At 41.1% G+C, this 22869-nt stretch overlaps 2 protein-coding genes across 3 annotated transcripts in view; both read right to left on the bottom strand.

Moving 5' to 3' along the window:
• nfat5b (nuclear factor of activated T cells 5b) overlaps positions 1–2781 on the bottom strand; it is a 29581-nt gene extending 26800 nt beyond the window's left edge. For both annotated transcript variants that reach the window (XM_070831546.1, XM_070831547.1), the window contains exon 1: positions 2534–2781. In XM_070831546.1, coding sequence (XP_070687647.1) covers positions 2534–2609 — 76 coding nt within the window. In that variant the 5' untranslated portion in view covers positions 2610–2781. The remainder of the gene's footprint in view (positions 1–2533) is intronic.
• Positions 2782–4575: 1794 nt separating this feature from the next.
• LOC139203635 (polycystin-1-like protein 2) lies at positions 4576–22143 on the bottom strand. Its single transcript, XM_070833461.1, has 41 exons — positions 21822–22143; positions 20972–21130; positions 20693–20881; positions 19893–20003; positions 19285–19432; positions 18960–19189; positions 18458–18868; positions 18229–18356; positions 18012–18150; positions 16941–17139; positions 16593–16704; positions 16348–16489; positions 16024–16215; positions 15084–15226; positions 14822–15001; positions 14553–14690; positions 14051–14188; positions 13829–13953; positions 13627–13747; positions 13042–13170; positions 12726–12951; positions 12078–12312; positions 11749–12040; positions 11116–11217; positions 10858–11036; positions 10626–10772; positions 10335–10534; positions 9933–10159; positions 9625–9841; positions 8682–9154; positions 8100–8196; positions 7878–8018; positions 7604–7789; positions 6803–7133; positions 6496–6629; positions 6280–6407; positions 6037–6197; positions 5526–5736; positions 5322–5423; positions 5103–5234; positions 4576–4974 (listed from the first exon to the last, which is right to left on the bottom strand). The coding sequence occupies exons 1-41, from the start codon at positions 22141–22143 to the stop codon at positions 4804–4806; spliced, it is 7548 nt and encodes a 2515-aa protein (XP_070689562.1). The 3' UTR covers positions 4576–4803.
• Between the last annotated feature and the right edge of the window lie 726 nt (positions 22144–22869).

The following is a 22869-nucleotide window of genomic DNA, read 5'->3' as shown; positions in this document are numbered from 1 at the left end:
GAGCGAAGATGACAAAACCCAAGTACAGCATTCACAGAGGACCGACTGATGGCGAGAACCAAGGTGAACATCAAGACCCCTAAAAGATGTGTGGTACTATTACCAGTATCCTGACTGAAAGTAGTAGGTTCTCAGACATATGGCTTCTGACAGATTGGAACTATTTTTCTGGGGCTCATACTGGTGTCTCATCCTGGTTTGGCAGGCTGTGTGTGTGCATTATGCAAACTGTGTTAATCCACTGAGTTCATAGAACCAGAGTTACCACACATAGTCATTACTGTAGCATGGGAAAATAGTGTTTCAGCACAATATGATTTTGGAAGTGGAAATAAATAACTGAACAAAAACGTATTAACGTCACCTGGCAAAGAGCTGAGCACAAATTAACTGGCTGCTAAACTGAATGTCTGTAGTATGCAGAGCAAGTTGGGGTTGATGTTAAACAGATGAAGACACCGTAAAAGAATGTTCTGGATGACAACACAAAAACAAACATCTCTACCTCATGACAATGAAGTCAACTTCACAGGAATACTGAACCCTGAGATATATTGTCAACCAACTGATCTCTTTTCAATAGAACAGACACAAACCTAATGCTACAGCACATTTCTGACCACTAAATAGACTTTTCCTCATTTCTCAGATGTTTTCCCTCTGCAGTATTCTTTCTTTCATCATTAGATATCAACAAGCTTTCAAGGCAATCAAGTATTTTTAAGCGCATGCCGCTAAGTTTGCTTAACAGAGTCAATATTAATAGAGTGCTATTTAAGCCCGGGTTTACACACAGAGCAGCCAGAGAGTTAATGATTGACCGAGCTTTGGTGGGTGTCAATATGAAAAAACCAAAACTATGTTGCGATCAGTGATCTTACAATTGGTAACTGGGCTTGAGAGAACTTATGGGAAAGCCATAACATTCTTCACCTTGACTGATGGGAAGACATTTTACGACGTCCATTAACCCGCAGTAATTTCCCGACCACAAAAGCTGGTATGACTAACATACTTATCCTGAGTGTGATTTTTTACAATGTGCTGGCTTTCCTTGGTATTCTCTGGACTAGTTGCATGCTAAAAATATGTATTCCTCGTCTTGGTTTAGCTGTCTAATATAGCCTGACTAAATAAGCAGAAATACTGGAGTTCAACAGAGCTGCTGCAGTCTACTCTATGTCATGTCCAGGTGTGAAGTATGACTTGTCAATAATGAGGATTTGAGGACAAGAATGCTAAATGTTTTTTTTTTCTTTTCCACCAAAAGCGCAATCCTACAGACGGCGGGCCCTTATCGGCAAGATGCAAAACTGACTGCACCTCTCACACACAGCCGAGTTAACTATGCTGACACAAATACACAATAGTGCGATTAGTAAGCAAACAAGGTAGGCTAAAGAACAGGTCACAATTGGTCTGGACCTCAAAGGAATTTCTATGATTTATATGGTGCAGAAGAAACGCTGAAAGTCTACAGTGTAACAGAGTGCATCAATTCATAATATTTAATACAGTGAGGCCAAACAAATCTTTTTCTCAAATCAGTTGATATAAAAAAAATATTTAACTTTACCAATGGATCTCAATTCCTATAAATAATATTGTAAAAAATATTTGGGTTCACTACTTTTTGTTTTAATTGGTGAAAATTCACATATTTTTGGTGTGAAAATAATGCAAAAATGTTGATGACCGGTGGAATATAAAAATACCATTTGTTCATGCACTAATGGGTTGGTAAGAGAAAAAGAAAGTGTTTTTTGTTTGTTTGTTCATATATTTTCATAATTTGAGAGTGAGTTAAATGAGGAAATGAATTAAAAAGTTAATCTCTGTGTCTCTCAAAAAGAAAAACTACTGCTGGTATGATGCAAATGAGCATATTTCCATACAGGTGTTGGGGGGGGGGGAGTAATTTAATGGATAAATGCTTTTTTTTCTTCACACCTGCTCTCGTGAGCTCAGTTCAGTTTTTCAACCTGAGGTTTTCCTGAGGCTCCCACACTGATGATGACACAGTTTATGTTCATGGGCCCACAAGCGCCACTCTCAGGGGGAGTGTAGTGCATGTGGGGTGCCTCAGGGGGGTGGGGTGGGGGTGGGGGGGGCACTGGTGGCCTATTCAAACAACCCACAGAAAATACACAGCACTGCTTTTCAGATGGCAGTGGGAAAGTAAACTGGTTTGACCGGTGTGCGTGTTGCTACTTAGGGCTTCACTTTAAGAAACAGAAATGAAAAAACTCTTCATCTTAATCCAGGAGGTAAAACTAAGAGTAAAAACTGAGGGACACCATGGGCATCAAAACTCAAGTCCAGACTTATTATCAGCAGGCATGTGACAGGAGGCACTTTATATAGGAGGGAACCACATGAACCATCAAACACAGGTAGGTGGGTAAGTGTCTCATGCGCACGCACGCGCACACACGCGCACACACACACACACACACACACACTAAAACAAAAGTGTATAAACTTTTTTTTCAAAAGAGAGACAAACAGAGCAAGATGTAAGAGCTCTTGTTACCTTTTGAGTACAAGGATCTGGGAGAATTCAGGTCGAGGTCCCCGCTGCTGAAAAGGGAGATAAAGTCAGAGGGCATCGCAATCCCTCAGACTAAGAAACCGGACACCCTCAGTCAGACACAACGAGACACCGCTGGACGACAGTATTTTCTCTCTGACTGTCAGAAAACCTTGAGGCTTGTGTTCGGACAGCTGTAGTCGGTAAGCTGACCCTGTCCTTACAGCTGGTGAACCGTCTGCTCTCTGCTGCTTGGCTGCCGAGTCCCCCCTCGGTCCGCCTACGACGCGTGTTGTTGTCAGCAGACGGACGGAGCTGCTGACACCAGGAGCCACGCCCACTCCGATGACGCAGTACGTAAAAACCACGTCGCGTATCATTTATGATTATTAGTGTGGTAAAAATGTTTGTTTTTTTAACTTATTGTATTTTTGATCATTTTGTTTTGATTTTTTGGTATTTACAAGTTTTATTTTTATCATTTAGGTATTTAGAATAAATAAATGAAAGCAAATATTTGTGGATTCTGTTTGATACAGAAATAAAAAAATGTATATAGATAAGTATGAGATGTTCGTGGAATGTGTAAGTTTGAATATGATTTACATTAAAATATCTATGTATCTTGCGTCATATGTCTGTATTATTTCATACTTTAATATTACATACCTCTGCCTGTACAATACTATATGTGCAGTTAATGCTATTTGCATCTATGCAAACTATGTCCACACAGTGCACACAATATTACTGACTTGAACCCAAAGTACAGTTCTAATGTTTTGTTTTCTTGTGTCTGTGTTTTTATGTGTTTTATGTGATGTTTTGTGGAGCATGTTATTTGATCTTTTTGTATGAAATGTGTTCTATCTATCTATCTATCTATCTATCTATAGATGCTGAATTACAGTAGACCCACAACACCTTGACAAACTCCAGTGTATTCCCATGACATACTTGGTGATAATAAATAAAAAACATATGGCCGATCATCTACTCCATTCCATTTCAGTATCCATTTAAGCACAGATAAATTGAAAAAGTAAAATAACAGATAAAATGCTTAATAAATGGCATTTAAGGCCATCTAGCAATACGAATCAAGTGCATACTGATGTTTATGGATCACAGATCTCCAGATAGACATACAGTAAAATGGTATCTTGTTGAATCTGATAACATCCAGAGGTAGCTGCACTCTTTTATCATTTTATCAATTCTGTGCAGATTAGAATGTCTTACTACAATTTATATGACAATAACAAAAGCTTGGTCTTGTTTCATAACAAGCAACTGTTACATTACTATTGTAATTGCATATGATTTGGCTACATCTTCATACTACACATTTATCAGATTAGTTAATTAGATGCAAATACTGTCACAGTCCTTCTGGTTAACCCTCCTCTTAGTATTTTTTTCACTCACCTGCCAGCCACTCCCACCAATCAGCCAACTCACACCACCTGTTCACCTCATTAAGCCAGTATTTAAGCCTTCACCACTCACTCACTGTCAGATTGTTCTTTGCTCCTTGATGCAGCACTCTCCAGCACTCATTCCAGGACTGACTGGCTGTTGGAGACCCATCCTGTCTCTGACCAACCTGCTCCGTCTCTGGCCTGGTGATCACCTCAGCCTTCTGTCTCTGACCATGAGTTTTGTCCCCGTCTTTCCTGAATCCTATATGCTCGTGGTTCCCTGGCTTTTGACTGCTTTGATTCCCTGGGCTGGTGTCCTGATCCTCCGCCTGGCCCTCTCCGCTCACCAGTTTGCCGATCCAGCTTCACCAGCTGGAGTCCTGGGGTGTCCTCCAAACACAAACAGACTCTGAACTGCATTCACCTGCTTGCTTAATAAAAGGGAGAGTTATTGCTGACGTGCTGCATTTGGGTCGTAAACGTTCCCATTACAAATACAATGTTTCTCCAGTATCCATGAATATTTATTTTATGGAATTAAATCACTTTGTACAAGATTTAGTCAGACACACATTCATTTGCTTACAAAATATACAGCAGCCTAAATACAGTGCCTCTGTGCACAACATGACTATCATCCTCAGTTCCTACTTTATTAGTGTTTTATCAGCTTCTCCTACAATAGAGGTCTGCAGCTGTAGAGAGAAATGCTAACAATTCATAGACTTGCAGGGGCTACTATTCAGTCACAAACCAACATGTTGGTCTGAATAAATGAAGCAAGCTACGGCAAGCAAAAGCTGAAGCAAAGCACGTGGGTCTTATAATGTTTAACGTGTGTCGAGGAACACTTCAACCCTTATGAACATTCCCAGCAGAAATTGTTGACAGTCCATGATTCGAAGCAGATGAAACAGCTGGCTTCTCAGTGAGGCAGCTGTCGCCTTGTTTCTTACATTTGAGTCCAAACAAACTGCAGAGTTTCATCAGCATCAGGTCCACAATCTCATCCTCTTCTGATGGCTGTAACAAGAGTAAAATGTATAACTCAAGGAATATGAACTCGCGAGAGGTTGTTTCTGTAATAAGATCTCACTTCTTCTACAACATGTGTGCAGTAAGACACTTCAGACTGAGCATGGGTGGATTACCTCGTGATGTATCTGCTCCTGACTGAATGCCACCAGAATGACAGAGATGAATAGGTTCAGCACCACAAAGGTCATGAACACAATGCAGGAACCGATGAGGAAAGCACCAAGAACTGGATTGTAATTCAGAACCTGAGGGATCAGGAGGAAGAAATACGCTGAAGAGGGATCAGCTGCCATAATCTGCTATGTTCTACAATTAAATAGTCTCATACAAACCTCTTCATAGTTAAAAATGCCAAGCTGCAGGCTGACTATTGTCTGTGCAGCATCCAGCAGAGTCCTATAAGAGTATAGCTTCCACCCATACATCAGGTTAGACTGGAAAAAGGAAAGTTCAAATCTGGGTTAATAACCTTCTTTTGAATGAGCTCTATTTCACAAAGTATATCATGTCGATATTGCATGTGGGAAACTGCTCACAGCAATGGAGTAGGCCAGGAACATGATGGTCATGACCACCAGGAAGCCTGAAATATCAGTCCATGCTCGCTGCAGCGTGGCTGTGATCATGTGCAGCTTTGGATTCAGTCTCAGCAGGTGCCACAGTTTGATTGTAGCCAGCAGCACCAGGAAAGCAATCAGATACCCCAGCACTGCATCGGCCTTGGCTGTCTCATGGAAACTGGCGAATCTGGAGACAGACCCTTGTTTTAACAGTCTATTCAGAAAGGTTTTGAATGGACTGAGGAAATAACAGTTGACCTAGGATTGTTTTCCCTTTCTTTGAGTTGAAATTTAAACAGACATATTAATTTCCAAAGGTTAAAATGTGGTATTCTCTCTGAGGATGAAGTCTAGTATGCACTGATTTGCCACACTCCTTTTACAGATTAGAAAACAGAAAAAAATAGGCACCATAATTGAGTGAAATGTGTTTATACCGATGTTGAGATGAGATCCTTGAGTATACACTGTTTTCCTTATTTCTTACTGGTCTTTGTGGTTCTGGTAGTACTCCATGTCCCTGTTTCCCAGTAAAGTCCTCTTGATGAAGATGGACAAGGCACTCCAGCTGAGAATGATAATGGCCAGCTCGAGCAGGTTCCACTTACTCCTGAAATAAGCCCATCTCTGCTGCTTCATCAGCTTTCCCTATCAGGAGGAGGGGAGCTGGTGAGAGCAACTTAATTATTGCTAGTAATGTTGGTAAATTCAAGGTATAATGAATTCATACCTGGACAAACATGTAATAGATGATGAAGAGGAAGTAGATGGCTTCAGAGGCCATGACAAAGATGTGAAGACCGCCCGTCGACTGGTAAAGACGCACACTCTGAAGCTCACTGCGGAACTGGAAAGCTCCTGGAAGAAAGTGACAGACAGCATGAATGTTAACACAGTCAAAGTTTCTGTGCGGCTCTCACGATGTAACTGAACATGGACTACTCACCTATAGCTGTGGTCTCCAGCACGAGTGTGACGATGCAGAAGAGGTTGACGTTGGCGTTGTACACTGTGAACTCCACAAACATTGCTTGGGTGTACACATCAAACCAGGTGTTGTCATACAGGTACTGAAGAGATCTACAACACAAAAATACATGGTTAAATGATCCATCCATCCATTGAATTTAAGGCTAATTTGGAGTTAAAAGAAAATCCACTTTGTAGACATTAGCAGACTAAGTGATTCACTTATCTTCTTGTCATTCTATTGAGTTAATTTCAACAGGTCCCTGATGTAGCACAATATCTACCTGCTAGATTCGTGTAAATCTGGCCCCAGATCCACCACAAACCCTCCTCCTCTGTAGAGCGCCACACTGCCCCAGATAGGGTAGGCCCTCAGTTTGCCCTGGGACTGGTACGCCCACGGGCTGCGATGGGTCGCTGAGGTGTTATCACCCACAAAGGGCCCCCAGCTTGGACCATAGGAGCCCATGTCCTCCAATTCCCAAGAGTACGGAGCGTGACAGTCCAGCTCAGACTGCTGCATGGATGGAGCCACATAGCAGGAGTTTTTATGCACCCTCACCTGGCGAAGACGAGCGTTACCCACCAGCTTGGAGTTTCCATCTGTGATGAATCCTGGGACAAGAAACTTATTTAAAGTAAAGATCAGAGGCAATTATTTTGCTATTTTTTGCGGATAAAACAATTCGGTTCAGAGTCAGTCCAAATAAAGTTTCGTTTTGAGCACAACTAACTCCATATACTGTATATCAGTAAATATGTAGTCCAACATTTATCGTCTTCATGAAAACTCTTAATATATTATCATCAGATCCAATTTGTAAGTGTTTTGGACAATCAACCAATCAATGTATTGCTGGTTCTAGTTTGCTTGAAGAAAATTAACGTACGCTATACAAATACATTGAGGACCAGAGTTACCATCATAACCCTAGATTAATAATAAGGTGATTTTAGCTATCTATTTATTTCCCAAATTAACTAATTTAAATGTGTTCTCCATTCTGACATTAGTAGACAAATGTTAAAGGGGATTCATGCAAAGCAGTCACGTGCGATGGTTAACAGCTTCACAACATACTGACCTGGGTGCTCTCCAAACAGGTTGCTCAGCAGACTTGTGTTTGCCCAGCTGAACACATCCTGAATACTCATACTGTCTGAGATCCCTTTGCTGAAGCTCTGTCGAATGTGTTGGGTCAGAAAGTAAGCATTGGGGTCCCTCTGACCGTACGCCACCAGGAGCAGCATCCACATAAATCCCATGTAGGCTGCGTCACAAACAAATATCTTACATCAGCATCTTAAACTGTGTTGCGTGGCACCCTTTGTTTTTATGTAGCAAAGTGGCTCTCATACCAAGAATCTCCTTTATGAGGGCAAAGACTTTCTGCTCTTTAATCATGTTGTTTCTCATCCTCTCGATGTCAGTGGGGGGTGGCGGTTGATAGAAACTGCATGTGCTGTCTCTTCTTGCAGCACACACCGCATCAGGATCGTCTGACAGAGAAATATTGTTGTGTTGTTTCATTATTCCACACAGAACAATGAACGAACATAAACTGAAAACTGGGAACGTACCTGTGTTTCTCAGACTGTCATCTACCTGAGGCTCTCCATACTCCTCCTGGTCAACTTTCTTCAGGACAAGAGCAAAGAAAGCAGCGAAACCCAGAACCTATGAAGAGAGATTTTCAGATTTCAATACTAGAGAACCACATAATGGTTAATTCATTATAAATACTGTATGTGTGTGCGGCAGCACTGGGATGTACATCCATGGAGGACCTGGACAGTCTGTTCCTAAAGCAGTTCATTAACTGACGTGCCAGATATATTAGACAGTGAAAACTTGAATTAATAAAAAATACTTGGTAAATATATAGATATATACAGTGTAGATATAAAATGAAAATTATGTTAAAGCTGAAATTAAATTTTGATAATTTATGCATCCATCATTTTGAATGTTTTCCTTGGACAAACTGTTATCAGTTTATTTTGTTATTTTGCTTTAGTTGTATTTACTACTCATTGTACTAATTTAAAGCTGGCTTGTCTGTATTATAATGTTTTTAGTCTGTGCATCATAAATATAACAGTTTAGTAACATTTTATCGATATCATATATATATTCTGACCATGAGCTGTAATGTAGCTCACCTTCAGAGGCTGAGTAATAAAGAGACTCTCAAAGAAGGAGACCAGCATGGAGATAAGCCAGCTTATGGAGCGGTCTTTCCCGTACGTCAGTCCGTACATCATGGTGAAATATCCCGACACACCACTGGTTGCAATCACCAGTATCCAGCCAACAAACACAAACCACCATGGCAGCCCTCCTTGACAGCACTTCTTGGTGGAGTCTCCGTTGATGCTCTCTTCTGGACTGGGGCTGGCCGCGAGCTGCTCTCCTTCCAGGCTGGACGAGTGGACACGGTACTCCAGGAGACCCTTCATTCCCTGAACTTGCTGCATGGCTCGGTTGTAGCTGTCTGGGTTTGGAAAACGGGAAGGTCCCAACAAACTCAGCTCCTTCTCAACATGTCGCAGCTGCCTGTACAGGTATCTGCTGTTGTTGCTCTTCTTCTGAACTTCATCTGAAATCTTCTCAGGGCTCCCACACAAACTGGTTTCTGTCCATGAAAAAAAAAAAATCAGCAAATCCAGTACAAAGAAATCTTCAGTTCAAGTAAAAGTTCTCATTCAGGGTAATTCATTTCCAGTGATGGAAAGTAAATACAGTTATACTTTACAAATTTAGAGGAATTTAATTTACCATCAACATAATCTATCTTTCTTTCATCAGGATTTTCTTTGAGGTTGTTACGTCAAAGTAAATCCTATATGTTATTTTTGTCCTACACCATAAACCAATCTTTCAACTGATACTGACGATAATAATAACACTAAATAATTCTAAAACTTATATCTGTGTATCAAAGCTAAATGAATCAAGTCACATTAGATAAATACCACTAAAATAAAATACATTTTGAAGAGATGAAGGAAGATAAGTGTATATTTTGTTTACATAAAAATGGCTATCATATTATATGATGTATGATTGACTGATTAGCGTTGTAAAGGTTATGGTGCTGTTTGCCTTGTAGATTAACTGCACGTAAGCTGAGGATCATGGAGTGGTCCCTCTTGGAGGCGTCGGTGTAGAAGTCTCCGGCTGCTGCGTTCTGCTGTCTGATGATGTCCTCCACCAGAGACAGCAGCATGTTGATGTCTGCCTGCTGACCGGCCTGGAGATCCAGGGCAGGCAGCGGACTCTTCATGGCCTTAGAGAGTGACTGAGCAATTCTCTTTATGTCCTAACGGAGAAACCACATTAATCACTTCAGACAAGTGGAACAGAGGAGCTATTGGTACTTCCAAATCTCTGATAACGATATGTTTCCTCACCTTGATCACAGTGTCTGGTGTGATGTCCTTCAGCTTTTTCTCAGGGGAAGAAGTCTGTGAGGGACAAACCCGACCAGTCTTCCCCTGTTTCGACGTGTCTGCTTTGGTGGCCTTTTCTGGAGGGCGAGTGTTTCTGAAGATACTCACAATAAGGAGATTGATGGGAAACATGATGATTGAACTTTGAACTCCAATCATGACCTGTTGCCAGGTGAACTCGATGTGACCTGCAAAGTAAAGCGTTGCTTGGAATGGAGCTTAAATGGATGTGATTACCAGGGATAATTGCATCTTTTCTGTGTGAGTTTTGAATAACCCATCTGAAAGTATTTTTTTGTATTTTGTACAAAATAATCATAATTTGAGCCTTGAAAGCTTGGAGATTTTTGTTTTGTCACCTACCCAGGTCCATGGTCTGCTCAGAGGGGTCAATGGGGATGCCCCAAAACATGATGCTGGTCAGCATTGTGCACAGCAGAAGGGAAAAACAGCAGGACACTCGCTGCACACGTGTGAAAGTGCTGCAGGGAGGCCGACTGATGACAGAGAACCAGATGTGGCCGTCACGGAAATCTTTGGCTGTCTTCATGAAGAACAGGTTACTAGAAAGCATTGAAAAAAGACTATTTGTATTCAGGAGAAATAATAATAATGATACATGGACAATGATACAGAATCAAGTCCAAATCTTACCTAAACCTCTTCAAATCCATCTCTGTGGCGACTGGAAAGACCTTGTCAAGCGCGCACTCTCCTACATCTACAGCCAGCCAAGAGTTGCAGAGGAAGTGCCATTTCTGACCGGTCTCCAGATCCTGCACCATTACTTTGTTTACATACCTACATGCAACATCAGTAATTACTTACTGTGCTTACAGCAACACAGCAAACTCTTTGGTGTCACATCATCATGTCGAACCCATACCACGCTGGGTGTGCTCCTGAGTTGTCGTGCCACAGCCTGATGCTCTGCAGATCTCCGAGGGAAAAGTGTGTAGTCAGCAGAAACATGTCCACCCCGCCCCTCTCAAACACCGGCTTCTCGTGGTCTGTCAGGTGGTGGGGCTCACTTTCTCCCTCCATGCCCATCAGAGTTATCGTCACCTAAAACCAAAAAACATCATAAATGCTTTGCCACAGCAGACAGGTTTTGTTTCTGTGAGTTCCTTCACGCATTACTGACCTGAGAGGAGGTGGATGCACCATGTCGATGTCCTGTGCTGAAATTCAGCATATATCGATACTCAGCTAAGGGGTCATTATCTTCAAGCACTGTTATCTTGACCTACAAGTGAATGTGAAGACACAATGTTCAGGAATTTTTTTCTTAATTGGTAAAATTACTCAGCTACTTATCAAATATAAGATAAATTACGCTAAAATAATTCAAACATCGATCTCTTCTTTCACACACAAACAAACTTCCAATAAATATTGCAAAAATATCCACTGTTTGAATATTTTGATATTTCATACACTTACTGGTACTTTACATTAGTATTTACTGAAAAAAATATTATACATAATATTCCTTTAAGTGTAATTAATTGTTGTTTCCACACGTTAGTTTGCAGAGCAAAGTTTAACATACAAAACATACAATGAGCTCATAAAATTTGATCCACTGTTAGAGTATAAACAAGACATGAAACAAAGGTCACCAGCTGACCTCAAAACAGGAATGGTGCAGTTTACAGTTTACACAGTGCAGTGATGTCTCAAATGCAGGAGTTTTAATGAGGTATTGTGCTGTGGGACTAATACTCTGAATACAAATCAACAGCAGTATGAGGTGAAGGTCTTTACTCAGAGTTACCTTGGCTGAGTCTTGGATATCCTTCCACCGTGCCCATACAACCACCATGAGATACACAGCAAAGATGGCCCCCACGAAACACACCACCACAGGATTCTTAGTGAATGTGGAGAAAAGTTCTGCGGTGCGCGACACATCCACCAAGTTTGGCATGACAAAGAAAGAGCTGCCAAAGAAAGTCAAGTGGTTACAGAGGCACTGAGTGATCAAAGGCGTGGTAAGCGGACCGACCTGCAAAAAAACAAGGGAAAAAAAGCCAGAAGAAAGAAAGAAAGAAATCCAGCCAGTCAGACTTCACGGCTCACTTTTCACAGATGTATTGATGCAACCACTGTGGATGTGTTTTTTCTTTTTCTTTTTTTTTTTTACTCACCCTACAGCCATCTTCGCTCCAAGAAGACTCAGATTCATTCCAGTATTTGCATTGGGCAGCAATGGAAGTGACAGTGACAGTGGCATTGATGGATTTGACGCCTGGCTCTACAATGGGCTTCATAAGGAGGTAGTGCACTCCAACATCCCCGGTTCTGTCTTTAGGACTCAGCACCCAAGTATGTTTTTCCTCTGTGTCAAAATGACAGGTGTGTTCATATAGAAAACACACACACACGCAGGGTTACATGTATTTATCTAAGATATTCTCTCATCATGATAGCAATGAATATGCTGTTAACAGTCCTGTGTGTTGATTGTTGACAGTTAATCAAGCACATACAGTGCAACGGAGACATAATGTCACTCCAAAGGGGATGAAATTTTAAAGAAAATGCACCAGGATGATCAATCAATGCACCACAAATGTATTTGAGGCACCATCACACTTAATGGTAATGTGAGTAAGTGTAAGAAAGAGATCCACCAAATGTTTCATTACTGAATAACCAGTAGACATCACTGTAATATTATCTGAGAATATTTTAAATGTGACTTTCAGTCTTATTATGCAATAAAGTAAATCTGGTACTTTTTAATATTACCTTCTTTGGAATTCTCTTGAGGGAACTGAGTCTTGGCTACATAATTCTCATCATCTGGATAATCTTTATATCCCAGGAATAGCATGAAGGAAATGTCCTCAGACGGCTCCATTTTCAGCACCAGTGTTACATCCGGCGAGGGAACGTCAATTATTAATGTGCTGAAATTGGCAAGGTCCAGGACTGTACTGCTCTCTTGCCCAACGTCAAGCCTCGGTAGGAGAATCTGAAAACCCAGAAAACATAATAATTCTGAACAATTTACCAATGTTACCGAAACTAAAGTAACTAAAAGTGTCTCTGAAACTAATGTTACCTCTATCTCGTCAGGTAAGTTCCTTACAGGAATGACAGAGCCATTCACTCTGGTGAGAGAGACAGATCCTACAGCTCCTGTGATGTTTTCCTCCCTCCAAGAATATGGATTGGTCTCAAAACTCATCATCTAGCAGGAGAAAGGAACACGCCGATATAGACAAAACCAAATTATACAAAAACTACTGTGAATCACATTAGTTTGTTTAGACTTTTTGTATTGGTTCTGTAGTTAACAACAGTAAAACGCAGATGCACTGTCTCTCTCCTCCACATTCTCTTCTGCTTTATCAAAACTACATGTATTGACCCGGGAGAGTGCAAACACTGAAGGTAAGGCAGATTTGAAACTGATCTAAATAAAAAAATTAATTATTCATGAGGGACTAGTTTACTTTTGCCTTGTTTTTACTGGTCCAAGCCACATGGATGGTCAACAATAAGGAAAACTTTACGTTAAACTGTCCAGATCAATGCAGAGTTCTACAACTACAGCTCACTTAAAAAAGGATATATGATGACACACGTCTGCTGTATCAGCATCTTTAAATTCATTTCCATTCCCTTCCACTGTATATGCACTTACTCTGACATCCACTGGCTCCTCTGTGGAGACGATATGAGCGGGCAATGTGGGGAAGGAAAATCTCGAGGCGCTGTTTTTCTCAACATTTATATCCAGCATTTGCATCTTTTCTGGAGACACTCTGCAGGAAGCAGAATCAGCAATCAGCGAACCCTAGTTTATTCTTAAATACATATTCTAGCCAGTATCAGTCATCTCTTACCTGTTGACATACACGCTGATCTGACCAGAATCAATGATAGCAGGGTCTCCGTTCTGCTTTTTGTTCATCAGCAAAGCACTCTGAACATTGTTTATCCCAGTGAGGAGAAAATCTGAGACTTTTTTCTGAGGAAAACACATTTTATCTTGTTCGGTAAAGAGCATAGAGAACTGAGGAGAATCAGATATTTAGCAATGTCAGCGATGGTGGTGGTGTCCTTACATTTGATGAAACATTCAAAATATTACTGGCTGCTTCAACTATTGGTGTAGCAGCTTGCGCAACTTCTCCATCATCCTGATCAACACTGATAGTGTTGAGGGAGGCGCTGAGGTCTACCAACAATGAACCCGCCTTTTCCTGAAGGGGAAATATATCAACAGAACAGTTTATAGAAGACTTGTGGACAACTTTCAAAAGAGGTGACGAACATATGAACTGTTTTTAGACTGTGTTTACTCAAAGCCTCGGGCTGAGAAAAGCAGTTGAAAGGTTGAAAACACCTTTAAATAGCCTGGTCGGCATGTTACTGTCGATTGCACTTGTTGCTGAGTCAAATTCAGACATTGACTGTCCTGCATGTTGCTTCTTTGCATCGCTATTGCTTATTAGAGCTATCTGTGCTGCGTTTTCTGAAAAAAAATGCACATTTATAGATTCTTTCAAATGTTTCTTCTAGTTTGAAATGTCTTTGAAATTGGTGTATTGTTCTACTGCACCGTACTTGAGCGGCAGGATTGAGCTCGTCTGCGCGCTGGGTGAGTCCAACCACAGCTCTGGCCGTCACTTGCACTTCCTGAGTTGTGTTGCTGGGTGAGTCCAGCAGAACTGTGGTCATTTTGGTCAGCATTTGCTCTCTGAGCTGCAAGAGAAGGAAGTGATGATTAACAGCACGGTGCTTTCCACTCAACCCACAACACAAGCTTTAAGCTTCACAAATATCAGAGCATCATATTAACCTCTGCAGTTTCAACATCAGGCGCATTTTGTTACCTTCGTCCTCGCATCCCTCTCGTCTTGGCCGGCCTCTGCATTCAGCATATCAGAGACTGAAGTAAATATTTGTCCGAGTGCCTCACCAGAGAGCAGACCCTGCAGCTCTAACTGACTCACAGTGTCCTCCACTGCAGATTGGAGAGACTCCACAGAGGTAGTGGAGCTGCTTTTCCGTACCTTGAGGAACGCAAGCACTCTGAATTATTCAAAGACCGTGACATGGACGACTTGTGTTTCTGATTACTGGTAGATGACAAACCTGAGTGGAGACATTAGTGGTGGTTTGTTGATAATCGTTTTTCACAGTCACCACAACAGACAAGCTGTAATTGTTGTTCTTATTTCCCAGAGGCAGGAAGACAGATTTCACCTCCTGTGTGTTACTGCAGCGTAGATGTTTGCCTTAAAGACAAAAGAGACAATTTAGGAGAACTGTTTGATGAATTCTCAATCATTTAACTGCATACATGTTGCTAAATGGCCAGAGCATAAATGAATCAATCACAAGCACTCATTGTTAGAACAAAGGACACTCTTTCAAAAAAGCTTAATGATCCCCTCCAGCCATGTTTTATGACATAATATTTTGTGTTTGATATGGCTCAGTTACCATTGCAAACAGTTCAACAGTTCAGTTACCTTGTTAACAGCTCACTCCCCCTCATTACAAAAATACAGAATCTATGAATATGCAATATGCAATATACAGTGAGTCATGTTGACTGCAGGTTTCAAGTTTCCTCATCACATAACAATCCTCATCACAACTAGGTGTGATGTCACAAAATCATGGTTGTGTGTCTCACTTTAAAACTGAGATTAGCAAGAGACGGAGCAATTTTCCCCCTTCAGCAAATGAATGTGAAGACTCACTTTAAGTGTCAAACTCACATTGATTAGTGGAGCTGGACTTTAACGCTCACCAACCAAGTTCAAAACATTTCTTCCTCCGAGGTACATTTGTAACATGCATAAAGCAACTAACTTAGACACAAATTATATTGCAACACATCTGTTGAAACTTTTTTGCTTCTAACATCAGCAAACCTCGATCTGCCTTTTCTGCAATTCCTTCCAACAGATTTATGCTTCTCCTCCGGCTTCCTTCTCTTTCTTTCTTTAAAAATCCAACTTGTAACAGAGCTTTTTCATTTGTTTAAAAGTGAATTTAATCAAGAGACAACGGTGCACATTCTCACCCGTGTCCGTTGTGAGGCAATATAAACAGCCTGTAGAGCAGAAAGAGCTCGCTTTGCATGTGATGTCAAAAGCATCAAGGACTGTTCCTGACAGCGGAGAGATGCTGCAGGAGAGCAGGCTGGGGTCTGGTTCAGTTGGCTCGGGGCCTGGTATTGGAAAAGTGTATTTGGCAAAACCAGGCTCTTCCTTTCCTGTAAAAAAGAAAAATATGCAAGCTTTTTTTCAGTTAAAACAATCCATATCTTTTCTAAACCTTAATCTATATCTAGAAATTCTGCAATACTGAAAGGTGCATTACGACCGACTATGGGATGAAAACACACCATAAGCGATCACAGTGATATTGCGCAATGTCTCCCTTGAAATTTTCAGTTGTTGGCTATTTACGACATATTCAGTGTTGCCATCTTGCTTCTCAATAGGCGGCCTTCTTCCTGCTTCGGAGTAACATTGTTTGAGGTCAGCCTGGGAAAAGATCATCAGTTGATAATTGTTTTAATTTAATAATTGACACATTAATCTGTCATGCCACTCTTTAAAATCAATTTAAGTGCTGTTCCAGACTTACCGTCAAGGGTTTGGGATCCTCAGTGTACCAAACTACATCTGGGCAAGTTGTCACACAGCTCAGTCTAAGCTTTACATGGTCGTTCAAGTTTAACGAAGTGCAATTATCACAACTGCAATGTAAAAGTAAATATATCATAACTTTAACACAATTGAATAACTGTAAGTTTTACTGCAGAGTTTCTCCAACTTTTGTGGCACTTAAACCCATTAGTTGTCAACTAATGGGTTCATTCTTTTCTGTTTTAGAGTATGTGTGGAGCTCTACACTGAATGTTCATCAACCCCTGGCAACAGCCTGAAGAATGATTATTTTCAGGATATCTGAGCCTTCATCGTCTCCTTTTACCTGATGGTGACATCTGTGAATTCCTCCGGCGCAACAGTGATGCACGTTACAGCTGAAGCGAGGTCAACCCATTTCCCAAACCAGGTTGCTCTCCTCACAGTTACAGTGAATTGGAAAATATCAAAGGGGCTTGGAAGACAATCTTTTTCAATAACATGAGTTTCATCAGTTGTTTTGTTTTTGCATTTGCAGTTTCCCTCTGTACAGAAGACGAAGAGGCAGAACTTAAAAATAGCAGTTCAACAATAAAGAGATTACATGTGTGCTGTTGTATAAAGACAAACATCATGAATTACAGTGTTATTATAGCATTGTTACAGGGGATGGACAAAATAAGAAGAACACAATGCAATAACACTGACTACAACCTCAGAAACTACTATCCAATTTAATCAACAGCTGTCTGACACTGTGAGTGTATTGACATATGAATTAATGCTTCATCTGTGAAGTCACAAGTCTGGATAAACCCTTATTTTAATGATCAACACCTTTGGCAGGTATCTGGTCATTGTGATCATTAATGATGATTAATGATGTGATGGTAATCTACACTCATATGAAACAGATAGTAGAACACCAGTATTACTTGAATACATGTGAAAGATGGACACTTGCATGGATAAATTGTATTTGTGCTATCATCTTCCATTACTGGTGATCAGATGGGGGAACCAAATCCAGCCAAACTGTGATTATACTCAACTGCTGAGGGTCCAGGTATAAGACAGACAAGTCAAAAACAGACAAATTATCTGAAACCTGGGTACTGTTAGGATCATGCTTAGAAGGAGCTGAATATCCGGGTTTATCTTGTTCAGTGTAAAATTCATATCCTGAAAATGATCACAATCAAGATGAGACTGAAAACAGAACTCATGCTGTGCATGAAATTGTTATTACTATCACAAACATTGATCTTTTAAAGCTTCACTCTGCCTAAAAGGTTATTGTTTTGCATTGTCTGTATTCCTCTGATTGTGTTCAACCCCTGTAGTTACTTTGATTATGCTTAATGTTGAAAATGTATTATTTTAAAATGCTGATTGGTGAATTAATTGTTGCACTTACTACATTTCCATTCAAATGCGATTCCTTTGGTGGGTAATGATTCAGTCCCAGTTAGGCTCAGTGTGACATTCTGAGTGTAATCAACCACAGTGTCTGGACTGGATTTTATTTTCAACTCATTGACACTCATATTAGTTACCTGTAGATGAAAACAAGGTCATTGTGCTGTAATAGATGCAAACAAATCCGTCTATAAAGTCCCTAATCTTCTACTCACTGTGTCTCCATGTTCATCAGGAGAACCGTTGGAGTAGTTCTGGCAAGCCTGAAGTATTTTCTCTAAATCTACGTCCACATCAGAGGCAGAGATGGCGTTCATGGCTCGTATTTTCACCTTCAACAATCCTTTAAGCAAAAGAGTTTCATTTCAGAGCACTGAGCACATGTATTCTATTCTATAGTTGACTGTTTTCACTTTATTACAGTACAGCTTAAGCTGTAAGTACCTTCAAGTGGGCTGGAGAAAGTATAAGTCAGTAAGCTAGAATTAAGCATGTCTCTGGTCTCAGACAGAGTGTCTGTGGCTCCAGTCAGAGTGAAGAGCAGCTCCACAGGGGCCCCTCTCTCCAACGAAACACCAATGATGAGATCAGTAGAATCTGGACACTCGTCTCCCTCTGCTATCACTGAGGCCTGCAGGCCCTCAACAGGCTCCAGCACACACAGCTCCAGATCCGTGGACACTGTGCGGGCTGTGACCTTGTTAGAGGCAGTCAGAGTCAGGTTGTGGCAGCCGTGCCCAAGATTCTCCACCTCGCTTGCGCTCAGTGTAATGTTGTGGGGTGTGATCCCTCTGTCCACTGACGAGTTTGCAACCAAACGGTCTTCATGCTGAATCGTGTAGGACACATTTGTACCTATTTACATAAAAAAAAGAATCAATATTCAGTATTGTCTGTGAGGTGGTTTACTGGAGGCATTTATTCCCGACAATGTTGATGGACTCACCTGCCACGACCATAACCTGAATCCAGACAGGCCTACCATGAAGTGCATTGCATTTAGTGCCACCTGTAGACATATTCCTGCTATAGCACTCAGTGACACCAAACTCTCCAACAGGCTCCTGAATGGTTATGACTCTCTGGGCTGTAACATGCCAGTCACTGGTGGAGCACTCCACTCCCACCATGAAAACGCCGGGATGGTTGAATTTGTGCATCACACTGCTCTCCATCCTATGAGACAGTAAAGTAAAAGTTTCAAATACAATTAAGTATTATGAGATAGATAAAGTTAAAGAATAAAAAACACAAAGTGTGCAAAATCTCACTCCTCTGGGCTGTATGGATCAATGGTGTGGCCGTCTCCGGCATTCAGTGAGCATGTGAGGTTTCCCTGAAAAGGTTGAAGGAGCCACTTCACAGTGATGGTGACATTATCAAACACGGCTGCCAGCTTGCTCATCAGCAAGTGGAGTCCTGAGAGGAAATCAGACAGTGAGCTAGAATAATGGAAGATGATGAAATCACTAACATTATGCATCCCGAAGAAAACTCCTGATGTTTCAATAAATATGTCAGTGCAGTGATATCATTTGATTGATTTGAATGTTGAGTTTGCAAGTTTAGCTCAAGAGGCCACATAGCTCTGTTGGCAAAGAAAGGTCAAGGATAACAAAATTAGCTTGAGTCACAATAAGAGGAACCCAAGACACATACTGAGGGTGACGACATCAACCACAACCCTGGTTAACTCCAAACTAGCAGTGAACTACACATACCCTGCATAGTTGAACTCTGTAAGGCAATAAAATCATAAATTAAATGTATAAGTAATTAATATGGCTAAAGCTATACTCTCTACTCCATCTAATAATGATCTTCTGTACTAGTTTAGACAGGAAATCTGCCAACTGGAAGTAAAAATTGTACATCTGACCATGTTTGCAGCGGTACTCTACAGACAGGTAACTCCCCAGCACAGGACATGGTTCACCAAAAGAGTTCAGATCCACTGGAGCCTGGCAGGCCTGCAGTCCATGACAATGGGCTGGAATGACACACGAGTCAAGTAAATAATAATGTGCTGCAAATTATTATCTGGATTATTTTCAAGATTTCTGATTGAGAGGCCTTGAAAATATAGTTTTAGCAGGTTTAAAAAGCATGACACTGTTCAGTTTTCATCCTATTAAATCTAAACAATGCTTGCTGGTGTTTCTATAACCTTCTAATGAGAGGGTGTAGTATCTCTTCAAAGAAGTGTATTAACATTGAGGAGAAACACCAACCATTTGTTTGGTAATTGCATGAGCTCCTCCTGATTATCAATCCTAGATTCATATGAATGTGAATATATATTTACTGTCTATTCTGCTCCCAGGAGAGGATTTGCCTTACGTCTCTTCTGCAAGTGTAATCATGGTTTTTGTGTTTGCCACAAAGCATGATCCACAAACATATTTTGTGGTGATTTGAATATTTATCTGGCCCTTACAAAGCTTAATATGTTCCCATATATTTAACTGTAAATACCTATGTGCCTTTAAACAAACTGTTCCATCATAAACAGGTGTCAGGTAACAGGTTAAGTAAATCATTTGTGAGGCAAATAATGAGTAACCACATCCATTATACCTTAGATGCAATATATTTGAAGAACATAAACAAGGGCAGTTCTCTACATTTACATGTGAAGTTCATGTTGATGAAAACATATTTTTATATAATTCATAATACCTGTTACAGAATCCATCACATCTATCCAGCTGCACTCCTCCTGGGGGGAAGCAGGCGGGGCTGTAAGTTTGGATCGGCAGTAGTGAATTGTTTTTCGACCATAGAAGCTGTCGTCTATCTCTATAACTTGACCAGAACCACACTGCAATGTTGCATTTTGGCCATCGCATGCGATAGACCTCCCAGAATCTGACAAAAGAAAATCACAGATTACAATGAGGGGAGTAAACACAGCACAAGTTTAAAGCCAAATATTGGCTTATTTTAGGGAGTGCATACCAAACTGGCAAATGAAGTTGAGTTCCTGGCTACAGTTCCCTGTGGCCTCCCACTGGAAGCCTGAATGTCTCAGGATATGTCCACAGGCTGCTTCTGCATCCGGCATGTTCACCCAGTTATTGTAGCTGATATCTGAGCCATCCAGCCACGCAAGGGAACCTGTGAAAGACCAACATTTGATTAAACTTCTGCTAATAATTCTACCATTCAAGCAAAAAGCTGCTGAAGACATTATCATCACAGATGTTAAGAGAAGGCTGTTCTAGATATATTTTCTTTACAGTGGGTTAATTGTTAAGATGTAATTCAAGGATCGTAAAACAACAAAGCAATAAATGGAGCTGGTGACAGGGTGAATGGGTGATAAAGACTCATTCCTTGTGCAGGGAAATAAAGACACATTAGTAAATCAGGTCACTTGACAGCAAGCCTATTGAAACGTAATGAAATATCTCTCATTTCACCTGCTGCTTGAGGGAGATATCCAAATGTGCCAGTCTTCTAACAAATGTCAGTAAACAAACACGTTACAGATTTATGCAATGGACATGCAAGCTGCCTAATGACACAGTAGCTGGGGCAATAATAATTTCTGGCAGTTTTTGAGTCATTGATCACAGATTTATCAAGTTTGTTGTTCATATATTCTGCAATGCACATTAAATGTTGGGTACTGAAACGGTAGGTTCAGAGAAATGTTCAGGAAATTATGAATAATCTTTAGCATTTGTGACCAACTTATATCATCAAAGAAATTAAGCATGCAAACTCACTAAAAATCTATATAAAGCCATTAGAAGTCATGCAGTGTCTACTCTGGTTCCCCTGTCCTGTCCACATGCCCTCTCACCCTCAGTGGCAGCAGCGTCGAGCGTGAGGTTTGGAGCTGCAGGTGCCAGCCCGAGCCACCAGTCCTTCTCCGGCTCCAGGTGCTTCTGAAAGAACTGCTGCGTCTCATCATTTAGGATGAAGGCTAGGTGTCCCCCGCCTCGCTCACACCACCCCTGGGCACTGAGGAAGGCTCGCTGCAGACCCACAAACTCATAGCAAGAGCCGTCAAAACCCTCCCGATACTCTGGGCAGGAGAGCGCCTCTGGATCCTCCTCAGCATAGCAAGTCCCGCTGAGGAAGACAACCACCAAAGTCAGTGTGGGGAAAGTGATGCTTTCCATGTCTGTACCTGCATACTGTTGGGACTCTCTGGTAACATCATGTCTTTAAAGGGTACTGACGTCAGCAACTCTGACTCTAGTCAGATATTAGGACGGCTTACTTGATGGCTGTCCAGCTTTGTGTTGTGCCCATAATTCTTGTGCACATACAAAGCTCAAGCCCTCGGTGAAAGGGCAATACAGCTCACTGTAAACAGTCACTAATTGCTTCTCTGTTCCATTAATGTAGGGGTCCACAACCTGCAGAGTGAGATAAGCTTCTCATTCAGAACTATTGTACCATGAAAATGTCAATCTGAACTGTAAAAGGAGCCAGAGGTTTCAACTGTCCCATGGGCCTGTTCTTGTTCAGACTGATATGGAAGGTTAAACATAAAGCATCAAAGTTAAGATGTGGTATCACATTAGGTTAACTCCATTTTGACATGTTACAGTGGGAAAGGCACAGATGCAAATAATAAAATGAATGATGGCTGAATAACATTTTGCTATTTCAGTTTCTGAGTCCTAGTATAGTTCATGTTAGCTCACTGTCATGGCTGGGACACGCTGGGACACATGAATAGAACAGAGCCATTATCACTGTTATCAGTAACACATGTGCTTATCCTCCTGTGAGAAGCCTGTTCTGGGTGGAAAAGACCTGTTGTGCCTGTGGGTAGCTAAGTAACATAATAGTATATATCATAGTAAGAATAACACAGGTGCTATTAGCCTACCTCAGGA

This window comes from Pempheris klunzingeri, chromosome 1 (assembly GCF_042242105.1).
Source record: "Pempheris klunzingeri isolate RE-2024b chromosome 1, fPemKlu1.hap1, whole genome shotgun sequence".
NCBI classification, from domain to species: Eukaryota; Metazoa; Chordata; class Actinopteri; order Acropomatiformes; family Pempheridae; genus Pempheris; species Pempheris klunzingeri.
The sequence above is the reverse complement of the archived record's forward strand: the minus strand, read 5'-3'. Positions and strand labels throughout refer to the sequence as shown.